This window comes from Lactuca virosa, chromosome 7, assembly GCF_052849685.1.
Source record: "Lactuca virosa cultivar CGN04683 chromosome 7, Lactuca_virosa_CGN04683_v6, whole genome shotgun sequence".
NCBI classification, from domain to species: domain Eukaryota; kingdom Viridiplantae; phylum Streptophyta; class Magnoliopsida; order Asterales; family Asteraceae; genus Lactuca; species Lactuca virosa.
In genome coordinates, this window is record NC_136432.1 from 176,311,840 (window position 1) to 176,325,164 (window position 13,325).

The following is a 13,325-nucleotide window of genomic DNA, read 5'->3' on the forward strand; positions in this document are numbered from 1 at the left end:
GAACAGAATCCGGCATCGGTCCCCACCCGGCATCGGATAGAGTCCGGTATCGAGAAAAGCTCGGTATAAATATAAACATATCAACATATACACATAAATAATCACATAACATAAACATATAAACGTTCCTCGGGCCCCGCCCGGCATCGGACCAAAATCCGGAAGCATACAAACATTCATCAAGCATTGTCTGGCATTGGACCATAATCCGGAAACATACAAAAGAGACACATGCAAGAATCACGAAGACATCAAGAATACAAAGATTCCTCGGGCACCGCCAGACATCGGATCGGAATCCGGAAACATATAAACCTACATCTGGTACTGCCCGACATCGGACCTTGGTCCGGAACATACTAGCATACATATATGAGTCGGCATTAGTGCCTTCGACCCGTTCATACAGGAGGAAACTCACCTCGCAAAGCTGAATGCAGAATCTTACGGTAAGGAATCTCTAACGGCTGTCCCGATGACTCCCCGAGCTATTATTACCAAAATAACTCTTAGTCAAAATCCAATAATCCTTCTTAGGGTAAAATAACCATTTTACCCCTGATCTAATTTGGTCCATGAACAAGGCCCAAATCCATAACATGAAAGGTCCAATTCTATATAGCCTTTCCAAGCCCACTAATGGCCCGATTTTCAAAATTGGGCCCAACTCCTCAAATGGGCCTTCCCTTAAGCCCAAACATATTCTTAGCCCAAAACAACTGATTCCTGATGGCCCACTATGTCCTAAAATAGCAAAGTCCACAAAATGGCCCAACCTGAGGCCCATATAACGAAAACCCAAATCCAGTGAGTACGCGGGGCGTACTCCTCTGTACGCTAAGCGTACAGGCTGCATGACTTGTACGTTGTGCGTACGGGCTTGTACGCCCAACGTACTACCCTGTTAAGCCATAATCTCCAAAAGGCTTAATCCCTTAAGACCTTAAGTCCAACGCAGATTTGAGTCCAATAAAGTGTCTTAACCCATAAATTCAATTACTTGGTGGCTTGCAAACCACCAAATGGACCCAAACTTGAAATTTGGCAACTAACTTCCATGGAAATGACTAAAATTCATGCATGGCCACAATAAGACCTTCAAGATGGGAACTTTTCTGTTCTTGGGACCCATATAACACTAAGGGTGGCAACCCTAAGCCTAGAAACGGATTTGGACCATAAAAATCCATTCTTGGGACCAAAAAGGTCCAAAACACCATTATCATAGATCTAAGCATACATGAGGCAAGTTGTGAGCTTTTTACCTCAAATGAGTGCTAAATGGTGATGATATCTCAGATCCTTGAGCTCAAGCTACTCAAGTTCTTCTTCACCAACTTCTTCTTTTTCCTTCCAAGCTTCAAGCCACTAAAATGGACTTCACAAGATTAAAATCACACAAAGATGAAGAAGGTTAGGTTTTTAGGGTTTCTGAGTCAAGGTGGTTGGTAATGAGGCTAGGGTTTGGGACATAATGAGGTATTTATAAGGCTTAGACCCTAAAAATTAGGGTTTTGAGTCTTCTTGCATACGCTGTGCGTACTCCTTGGTACGATGCGCGTACGCGTATCGATCCCCCACATCCAAGGCTTCCACTACGCGCCGCGTAAGCCAAGCTTACGCCCCATCATACGTCTTTAGACAACCCAATTATATAATGGCCCACTCATTAAGGGCCCAACTCAATAATCCAACATTAATATCATAGTCCAACAATTAATTACAAAGAAATTGAATAATTATCATTACCTCAAGTCACGGGTGTTACAATGTTATTGACTCTTATTCAATTTTCGTAATAAATTGTAAGGGATGTCTGGTTCAGAAGTGGCATATTTGGGTTGGCGGTACCGACAATACTGCAGGGGGATTGCCCCGAGAACAAGCGGTTGAGGCTTTGGCCTCACATGCAGTTTGAGGAAGCCGTTTTCCTCCTCCTCCTCCTCCTCCTTCACTCACTCACTCACTCACTCACTCACTCACACACACACACACACACACACACTCTCTCTCTCTCTCTCTCTCTCTCTCTCTCTCTTACACAATGTTGTTTTATATGTTTTTAATTGAGTGAGTTGGAAAAAATGGTACTTCCATTTGTTGTAGGTTGGAAAAGATGAAATAAAAAAAAGAAAAAAAACGATATGGAGCGAATGTGATAATGGGTTGAGTGAATTGGAAGGAAATCACTCCCTTCTCCCTGAGAGGTAGTTCTTTCATATGAGGTTTAAAATGGTCATTTTGGTTCATTTGGTAACATTATGCTTCAGAAGTGGTTACTTTGTTATATATATATATATATATATATATATATATATATATATATATATATATATATATATATATGGGAAAATACTAATCTAGCCATTTTTGTTAATTATTTATCAAAAAATAGCCTAAAAATATCACATAGCCAAAAATAGCCCACAAAACCGTAGTCAACTTATGGTTGACTACGGTCAACGTGGTTAACTACTGTTTTAGGCCGAAAAGTACTATTTCGTGGTAATGGGCTACTGTTTCACGGGTCCGTTTACTTTTTCGTGGCCCATTAGCCCAAAGTATAAAATGAAAAAAATTTCAGTTTAGGTCTTTTTTCCTATTGTTTTATTTGGTTTGGCTACTTTTTTCTCTCAATGGAGCACCTGAAGAACAACCAGGTTTGTCTACTTTTCATCAAAATTTTACCGTGTTTGTGATTAGGAGTAGGTTTTGTATATATGGTTAAATTTTTTTTGAAAAAAATCGAAAAAAAAAATATAAAACCGTAGGTTTCATACGAAACCTACGGTGTACAAGTGCCAAATGCACAGATTGTGCAGTGTCGACTTGTACACCTACGGTTTCGTATGAACCGAACGGAATTTTTTTTTCGTTTATTTTTAAATCGATTCAATAGCATCGAAACTTTATTTATTTTGTAGTCGTATAATTTTTTTTAAAAAAACAAAAAAAAAGGAAACCGTAGGTTTTTTGGAAACCTACGGTGTACAAGCATTTACTGCACAGTTTGTGAAGTAAACATTTGTAGATCGTAGGTTTCCCAAAAAATACGGTTTTTTTTAATAAAAAAAAATTATAACTAATAAACATTTGTATCCCCTTGTATGTATCTTATGATTTTTTGTTGGAAAAAAAATCGTAGGTTTCCTAAAACCTATGGTTTTATATATATATTTTTCATTTTTCTTCAAAAAAAAAATTGTTTAAACGTATTTTTAAGGATTGTATCCCCTTGTATGTATGTTATGATTCAATGTTTGCATGTTGTTAAAAATGATGTTATTTTATATGTCTCAATTATAGCATACAATAGCAATGTACTATCGATTTGAAAATGTTTTTATGTTTATAATGTGTAGATACTTTGAAGTATACTGTATTGATAAAATAACATTGTGTTTTGGTACTTTCGGGTTTGTAATAAAATATGTTATTGTCACACCATTTTCAAAGTACAATGCTAAATTTGGTATACTAGTAGTATAGAAAATACAAAAAAAATGTAGTCAATTAATTTCCTTTGGTATTTTAAACAAAGTAAATAGAATATATGAAATGATTAAGTCTTATATTGTGTGTTTTCTATAATTGTTTATCAGCTCTTTTTCTTTTATAAAACTTTATTTAACCTTAATGTTTATTTAATTTTGTAGCTTCCAAACAAAACGATGATGGGTCACTTATCTGTCAAAGCTTCATGCCATGAATTGCATGAAGTTTTGAGTCGCTTGAACGGACCCGTGCACGATCTTTTTTCAACAACTAGCTTTGGTTACTTGTTGGACCTACCAGCTCAATCCGGAGATGGACTTCTTATTCATGGGCTGTTACTGCATATGTTGCGTCCTACTACTGAAACGGACGTCGTTGAACGTCTATATTTTAGATTTTCTAGATGTACACTGTCATTTGGGCCATATGAGTTTTGTCTTGTGACCGAACTTTACATGGGCCAGTGTCCTACATCAAGGATCGAATTTTCAACCATGTATACACACAGATATGGTGAAAATACATTTCGGTCCAGAGTCTTCCCATATCGCACGAACACTTCTTTAGTTGTAGAAGATTTAGAGCTCCTTATCTTGAATCAACGGTTCAATGACATATCGGCTCACGACGGTGTCTGTGCCATTTTGCTATATATCCTCAATCAATGTTTTTTGGGAAAGGAGCTTAATGATAAAGTCACCAAGGAATTTTTGTGGGTGGTGGAGAACCTGGATCAATGGAATATGTATTTGTCAATTTAATATTTATAATAAAATACTAATTTTTATACGTTTAACTAATATTTTTTTCTTATAATATAGATTCTCGTGGGGGAGTTATCTATCGACTAAAACATACCCTAGATTGTCGGGTATGTTTAAGAAATTTGATGATCATATGTCCAACCATCCAACAAAAGTGATTGTGTACACACTATCGGGTTTTGTTATTCCTTTGAAGGTATATTTAAGTAATTAAAAAAATATATTTAACAATTTATCGGTTTTTATTTTTTTAAAAATTTTAGTTAGTGCTAACACTTATAAATTAACGTATATTTATTACAAGATATGGATATGGGAGATGTTCCCAGTAATTCGGGGAAATGCTGCGATACGACGTAATTATTTATATCCTCGTATATTGCGTTGGTTTCCTATTAGGAGGTTAACTTGGGCGAAAGTTTGCGATGTTTTCGATGTTGGTCAAGACGAGACGCATCAACCCAAAAAAAAAGATGATTGCCTCAGATGTTGAGTCCTCTACTCCACATTATTTGTCATATATTACTAGTCTGAATTGTGAATCGTCTGAAGTCCCTTCTTCTGTACGCTATAACTTTAGAAATGATGTAAGTAAATTTGTAAAAGCAGAATCTAGTATAATAAAAATTTTCAACTATTATTGATATATGAAATAATTTATGTAGGGGGCATCTTCGTCTCATCCATCATGTGGAAACAGCCAATCTTCCAAGTCTACCGATGGAACTCATACGGTGGGAATTAAATAAAAAACCGCGCGAGAAATAATGGCAAGACTTCAATCTTTGGAGGAAGAAATCCGAGGATTGAAAAATAAAGGTGGAACTCGAGACGGTGATGATTTGGAAGAATTTTTTAACGAAGCTTTTGAGGTATTACTATCAATTTAAATATATATATGATGTATTATTTAATTTTTTTAACGAAACTTTTTATTAATTATTTTTTCATTAAGTGTAGGTGAATGAGAATGTGGTTGGTAGTCCACAGAAATCAAATCGAGTAAACGAGGATGAAGATGTTGATAATTCACCATTGTTTGATTCTAGAAAACAAATAGAAATCGTGAAGGAGGTTATAATTTTTTTTGTATATTAAACTTTTTATTTTATTAAAGTATATTAAAAAAAATTAATATTTTTTTTTTTGTAGAAGAAGAAGAAAAAGAAGGTTGTTGCTAGCGAGATTGTGGATGCGGAAAATCATATACCCCGGCCTCCTGTTGTGAAAGAAAGTCGTCCGGTTAGGCAATTGAAACATTCTCAATATCTTAGCTCCCCATACGTTTCGGTAAGTATGTTAAAAATCATATTTACTATAATTTTATTACTATATGGATAGTTATTGACTACGTATATAATGTAGGTTCAAAATGCCCCCCAATATCATACATGTGGGGTAATACACAACGAACCACCACCCCCCGTATTTGTCAGCGATCCCCCGACACTTTTATTGGAGCCGTATGTGAATCCGGGTTGTAACGCCCCTGCTCTATACATGGGAAACAAACCGACTGTTTTTTTTTAAACATCGGTTATACAATGAAAAAATGGAAGCAAAGTTTTTGGATCTGCTTTTTTATGCAAGTGAATTGGGATTTTTAGATGAATCGGTATGAAGACATTCCTTTATATTTAAAATTTAAATAATTTAATAAGCTACTTACGTTTAAATTAATTTTAAATGCAGCATGTTGACATATGGGGAAGGCTTTTGAATGAGCGGAGACCGAACGATGCTCGATGAACAATCATGCCATCGTCATTTTTTTGTGCATTTGAGATGTTCCAGTGGGCAGGAAGTGAAATGGGAAATCCGTTTGACCCATTGGATGGATGTAAATCTTGGCTAGAAGTTGACCGTTTAAGTAAAGAAATAATATATATATATATATATATATATATATATATATATATATATATATATATATATATATATATATATATATATTATCAGTCACTTTAATTGTCATATTACACTAATTAAACGATGTAATATTGCAACGGTTGTGTGTTAAAACATTTTTATTTTCCAATATTCATCAACCCACATCATTGGGTACTTGGCGAGTTATGGATGGACACGCTGTCGTTGAATTTGTACAACAGCTTCCGATTATTTGGCAACGTGAAGATTATTGATTTTGTGCGGTTTGAAGAGCTTATGGACCGCATTCTACTGGAAATTGGCTATTGGAACCACATGGGTTTGCCTGTTCAGAAAGCATCCATCACTGTTACGGATGTTACGAACGTGCCCCAACAAGAAGGGATGTTTGGAGAGTGCGGTGTATTTATGCTGATGTTCATGGAGCAGCTTGTTTCAGGTCGACCGATTGGTATATCGATGGCACCTGTTGTTGCTGCTACTCAGTTTCGCTATAGGATGTCCATGATATATTATGGATCTTCTACACAAGCGATTTTTAGTTAGTCCGAGTTGTATGTTTTTAGTGACATTCAATGTGTACTGTTTCATGACGATTGGTTAAGAAAATGTCCCTTAATTATTGAACATAAACAAACTAGCAAGAGCATAGTACATATTATATAGATTAATCATAATAAACAAGCAAATATAAAACTTAATACATAGATAAACTCATAAATAATGCATAAACTTACTACTTGATTAATCAATAATTATTAAATTCAAACATCTGGAAAATCATTTGGAAAGTTTGCTTTTTCTTGAATCACGCAGTCGTAATTTTTTTGTATGTTTTTGAGAATCTTTTTCATTTTAACATCTTCTTTGTTGGCGTAGTCTATTGCATCTCGTACCCAAACCCTTGTAGTTTTTATGTCGCGTTCATTGTCTTGAACCGACCTCATTTTAGACCAAATATCGGCTTGTAAGTTATCCCACCATTTCCTATCTTCTTCAACGCCTTTAATCTCGTTCTTGATCTCTTCTTCTTTTATTAACATTTGCAATCGCTTCTCTTGTGGCATCAACCTCCATTTTTCTTGAGAGGTGGACATGATTGTATGTGTACGACGGTTATAGATTAACCACTAATATATGATTTGTAAATCTCAGACGCATACATTTAAGTCTCTATATATAATTTACAATTTAACTACTTTTTTATAGGCTTTGACTACTGTCAAATAGCTTTTGACTACTATATTAGGTGTTGTCATATAGTACCAAGACATTATTCTAATTTGACTACATTCTTATAAGATTTGACTACTCTCTACTAGCCATTGGCTACTACCTCATGTGCAGTCTTATCGTACAGTGAAGATTCGACACATGATTGTTATTTGACTACTTTTTTATAGGTTTTGACTACTGTCTATTAGTGTTTGACTACTATTTTATTCGATTGACTATTTTTTATAGGTTTTGACTACTATCTTATAGTCGTTGACTATTATCTAATGTCATATTTAATGTAAATTTGTTATCAATTCAGAAATCAAAGAAACATTAAAAAAAATTGTAGTGTGAAAATGACAGAAAGATCAGACGAGATGAAAAGGATCCTGGAAAAATTTAATTGGTCATCTCGTCCAACAATAAGCCTCCTTTGGAGTCAAATTCCAATAACGTTTCAACCAATCCCCCTCCCCACGTCGATCTTCCTATATTAGGGGAGAAGATGGATGAGGAAGTGAAAAAAGTGTTGTTACAAAGAGAAGCTGATGTGGATAAGGCTTTTGAAGATTATCGTTTCCAACGAAACCTTCTAGACAACTACTGGGGTTATATTGACCGTAAAAGGAATTGGATTAATATGCAACTAACATACATATTAAACGTGATACATTACAACATTCAAACAGTACTTCTATGTTGGTCTCACCCTATTAATATGCAACTAACATACATCTTAAACGTGATACATTACAACATTTAAAAATTTAGAATGAATTCATCTGAGTTCGGTGTTTGGCATTGTGAAGAAGAAGATTGATATGTTTGTTCCGATAACAACCCAATTCCGGAAGGCCCAGATTTCCCACTCCCAGGTAACATGCCTGACGACATTTTCCAAGCTATGAAGGCCACTGAAGAAGCCAACGAAAGGGACTCTCAAACTAGTTGCACACTCAACCAATGTGCAAACGACGTAGCAGATCAAGTAATTGAAAAAGAAAATTGGATTGCTGAAACTACAAAAAAAAATCAAAGAGGCTAAGAAATGGATTCGAGAGGAAAATAGGGAGTCTAATATGCTTCAAGCTGAACGGGACCGTCTAACAGATGTTGTTAGAATTAGAGGGGATTTTATCGATCGTGAACAAAATTTGTATCCCAAACAGTTTCCTAATCTGTGGAAACCAATTTAATTATGTTGTGTTTATTATGTCGCAACTTATGTTATTTTATCGTAAGCTAAAAATGACAACTTATGTTATTTTATGTCGTTTTTAACAGCACCAAGCATACTTTGGAGGGTAAAAACAAAGATGTATCGATATCGAATTTGAAATCCGGATAATTTCTAACGAAGAACTATGTAAAAACAACGTAACCAACATATAAAACATTAAAATCACACTAAAAAACATACTTTTATCGTAAGCTAAAAATGACAACTTATGTTATTTTATGTCGTTTTTAACAGCACGAAGCATACTTTGGAGGGTAAAACCAATGATGTAACGATATCGAATTTGAAATCCGGATAATTTCCGACGAAGAACTATGTAAAAACAACGTAACCAACATATAAAACATTAAAATCACACTAAAAACATATGTTATCGTAAGCTAAAAATGACAACTTATGTTATTTTATGTCGTTTTTAACAGCATGAAGCATACTTTGGAGGGTAAAACCAATGATGTAACCATATCGGATTTGAAATCCGGATAATTTCCGACGAAGAACTATGTAAAAATAACGTAACCAACATATAAAACATTAAAATCACACTAAAAAACATATGTTATCGTAAGCTAAAAATGGCAACTTATGTCGTTTTTAACAGCACGAAGCATACTTTTGAGGGTAAAATCAATGATGTAACGATATCGGATTTGAAATTCGGATATTTTCCGACGAAGAACTATGTAAAAACAACGTAACCAACATATAAAACATTAAAATCACACTAAAAAACATATGTTATCGTAAGCTAAAAATGGCAACTTATGTTATTTTATGTCGTTTTTAACAGCACGAAGCATACTTTGGAGGGTAAAACCAATGATGTAACGATATCCGATTTGAAATCCGGATATTTTTGGACGAAGAACTATGTAAAAACAACGTAACCAACATATAAAACATGAAAATGAAACTAAAAAACATAATTTTATCGTAAGCTAAAAATGACAACTTATGTTATTTTACGTGGTTTTTAACAGCACAAACAAATGGAAAATATATTACAAAGACAATGGCAAATACATTACAAACATAATATATTTCAAATATATTACAAACACAATGTCAAATATATTACAAACATAATATATAAAAATATATTACAAACAACACACCAAATATATTACATAGTCAACGACAAATATATTACATGCATCAATATTTAGAGGGAATAAATTTTACATCGGCAATAAAACAGCCATCAAAGGGTCTGGTATTTCCCATTCAGATGGTGGGGGAAGTGGGTGAACGGTTTGTGTCTCGTAGAAGAGCTGAAATACATCAGCATGGTAATATACTTGAACCAAATTAACTATTTCATGCATGTTTGAATCACGTGCTGCTGCGATGGCATGACCACATGCTATACCAAGACTGCTCCATTTTCCACATGAACAAGTACGACCGTTAAGTTCTACAACACAAGTTGCTTTAAAATCAAATACTTCATACACATATGTCGACATGTGAGACGAGATCTGTTGGGGGATCTGTGTTGCTTGCCAATGAACAGACTTTTGCATCCTTCTTTGAACCACCATTTGAGCATACAGTGTTAGTACACCAGTCAAACTCCCTGAAAAATAAATATGGTTAGAAAAGGTTGTTGTACAACCTACTTTATTCTTTTATATTGCACCCGAAAATATACATGCCATTATACTTCGTTCAACAAATGTATTTTGCATGTACCCACGAATTCCCTCGATAAGCGCTATTATCGGTACATTACGATGATTGAGCGATATTACTGAAAAATATTGAGGAACTTCCATGTTGAGTACATTCGAACGGATGTTAGGGAAATAGGCTCTTGCCCATTTCGGATGACCGATATTCGTAAGCACTTCACGAGCATCAATGTGTAGCCTAGAAAATTTTTGTTCAAAAGTCGACATAGTGTACGATTTTAATGTTATCCAGAACAAAGTTTCCATTGATCTTCCAGAGCCTACTCTTGTGCGTAAATATTTGTGGAAGCTCTTACAAGTGTAACCATGATAAGAATCAGTGAAAACATTATCTACGCAAGAGCCAACAACATCGTACATATTGGATATGAACGCTACTTCCTTACCCTCTCTGAGACATTCGTTTAACCTCATTAGGAACCACGTAGAAGTTACCACATTATTTTCAACCGTCATACCAAATGCTATAGGGAAAGTCAGATTGTTCCCATCTTTAGCAACCGCTACAAACATTGTTTTTAGGTAGTCGCCTCTAAGACGGACACTATCTATGTAGAGGACAGGCAAGAAACAATTTACGAATGCATGGACCTGTATTTTTTAAGAGTGCAAAGCAATTAGTTTAAATGTACAAATATTAACAAATGTAAAGCAACAAAAGAAATTTGGAAAAGAAATATACCACCCATCCAATAGCCAGAAAACAAGATTGGAAACGATCCATCAAATCCGTTTTGATGTGAGTGTGAGTATGCGGGTTGGTTCGCCTTAGGTTATAAAGGTATACAGGCAAGTTGTTAAAACTTTCTTCATGGTCACTGTCAGAGAAACTCATTTCAAATCACTTGTAAGAGACAATTACCAATTACTTAGTTTGCCTAAGGTTGTCGAGGTAAGGGCATTACCACATGCGGACACATATGTATGTAGGAGCTATAAAGGCAAGGTCCATAATGTATTGTCTTTTCGAACAGTATATTTGTCGCTTCAAACAGTATCTCCGTGTAAGGTATCTGACAATTGGATACTCTTTGACATTATTTGACTACGGTTTCAAAGACTTTGACTACTGCTTCGTAGCCTGCATAATGTATTGTCTTTTCGAACAGTATATTTTTCGTTTCAAACAGTATCTCCGTGTAAGGGATCTGACAATTGGACTACTATTTCACATTATTTGTCTACAGTTTCATAGACTTTGACTACTGCTTTGTAGCCTGCATAATGTCTTGTCTTTTCGAACATGTATATTTGTCGTTTCAAACAGTATCTCTGTATAATGTATCTGACAATTGGATACTCTTTCACATTATTTGACTACGGTTTCATAGACTTTGACTACTGGTTCGTAGCCTGCATAATGTATTGTCTTTTCGAACAGTATATTTGTCGTTTCAAACAGTATCTCCGTGTAAGGTATCTGACAATTGGACTACTTTCTTTCATTATTTGACTACGGTTTCATAGACTTTGATTACTGCTTTGTAGCCTGCATAATGTACTTTCAAACAATACTTATGGGAATCCACCTAATTGTATGTCGGTATTTTTTCTTATTTAAGTACTATAAAATTAAAACAAACTAACAAACAAATTTAAAAAATGGCCTCCAATCAAGCAACTTCTTCCAACGTAGCTGCTCCATCCAATACTCCAAATCCATGGACGATAAGAGAGGTAATGGTGGTAACACGATGTTGGATGAAAATTTACGATGATGTAACCATGGTTAACCCTGATTGCTTTGAAGGTGATGAATGGACCCGCATAACAGCTATGTTTAACCTCTCGTTGGGAGAAGGAAAACACTGAACACAAGAAGATATTATTGGTAAGTGGATGGATTTAAAGGAAAAAATCACATGGTTCAATCGATGGTATCATCATCTTAAAAACAGGTATAGTTATACAAACAACGACGAAGATCTTTTAGAAATGGTTAAAGATCATTACATTTTGGAGCACGAGGGAAGTGACGTCGAGTATGAGGATGCATGGATTCTAGTTAAAAATAACAAACATTTCATGTAGAAGGCACTTTTATGTGAAATGTCTTATGTAATGTTTCCTACGGGTATATCTCTTTTCCAATAATGTTTTATGTTTGTGTTTTATTTTTCATGGAATAAAGTAGATTTAATTAATAATATCAGAAGTGCAGTTTAATACAAGCAATACAAATTACAAATACGGGAATTCATTACTTTCCTACATTAATCTAAGGACAATTTAAATCAAATGTGATGTTGAAATCAAAAGTAGGGTACACGCTTTCGTTCTGTGATCCGCTTCCAGATGCAAATTCATCAGTCATTTATGCCCTTTTGTGTAGATTTTTTCCTCCCCCCCAGATCCGCTCCCCGATCCCCTACCCGTACAATCGTTCCTCGTGTGTCCAAATTGACCGCATGTAGAACATTCTTGTCGTATGGGATGCTCACCTTGCGACGGAATACGACCAGTGTTTCTTGGCCTACCCGGCTGACGTCTCTCCATTATGGGTGGCTTCACGGTCATCAAATCATCCGGGATCTCCCACTCAGATGGACTTGGTAAGGGGTTCACAGACTCCTCGTAAGTTTTCCTCGGTGTCTCTGTAAAGTAAGCTTTTAAAGCAAATTCCGAACAATCTTCATAACGGCTCATTGTTAGCACTTTTATGACATGGCCACAAGGTAAGCCATCTATTTGCCACCGCCTACATGTATAGGTTCTTTGTTGGAAATCAACAATGACACTTTTGTGAGTACCAAACAATTTTTTTCCCTAACCATCCATGAACAATTTTTTACCAAACAAACAACCTCGAACCTTTCTTTGCTCGATCTGGTAGTCTTATACTGCTTACCTTGTTCCATGCATTGTCTTCCAATTGCAAGCTTGAGCAACTCTTTGTCATCAAAAATATCTAGAACCTTAATCTCTTCACTTATATCCACCCTCTGACATGGAATGTTCACATCAGCGTTTACAGGACACGAAGGCAAAGGGGGCATACCATGAAACATGGTATCTTAATAAATAAGC

General features: G+C 35.3%; 1 protein-coding gene across 1 annotated transcript; it reads left to right on the forward strand.

Annotated features, from left to right (window-relative positions):
- Positions 1 to 2,636: 2,636 nt before the first annotated feature.
- LOC145127334 (uncharacterized) lies at positions 2,637 to 5,008 on the forward strand. The gene is made up of 4 exons (XM_079062550.1): positions 2,637 to 2,660; positions 3,657 to 4,240; positions 4,317 to 4,455; positions 4,925 to 5,008. Exons 1-4 carry the CDS (start codon positions 2,637 to 2,639, stop codon positions 5,006 to 5,008), a joined length of 831 nt encoding a protein of 276 aa, XP_078918676.1.
- The last annotated feature ends 8,317 nt before the right edge of the window (positions 5,009 to 13,325 follow it).

Excerpts from the sequence above, each read along its gene's own strand:
- LOC145127334 (XM_079062550.1), top strand. The coding sequence starts at position 2,637 with ATGGAGCACCTGAAGAACAACCAG. Across the intron at positions 4,241-4,316 it reads AACCTGGATCAATGGAATAT|ATTCTCGTGGGGGAGTTATC; the intron begins GTATTTGTCAAT and ends CTTATAATATAG. Across the intron at positions 4,456-4,924 it reads GTTTTGTTATTCCTTTGAAG|GGGGCATCTTCGTCTCATCC; the intron begins GTATATTTAAGT and ends TAATTTATGTAG.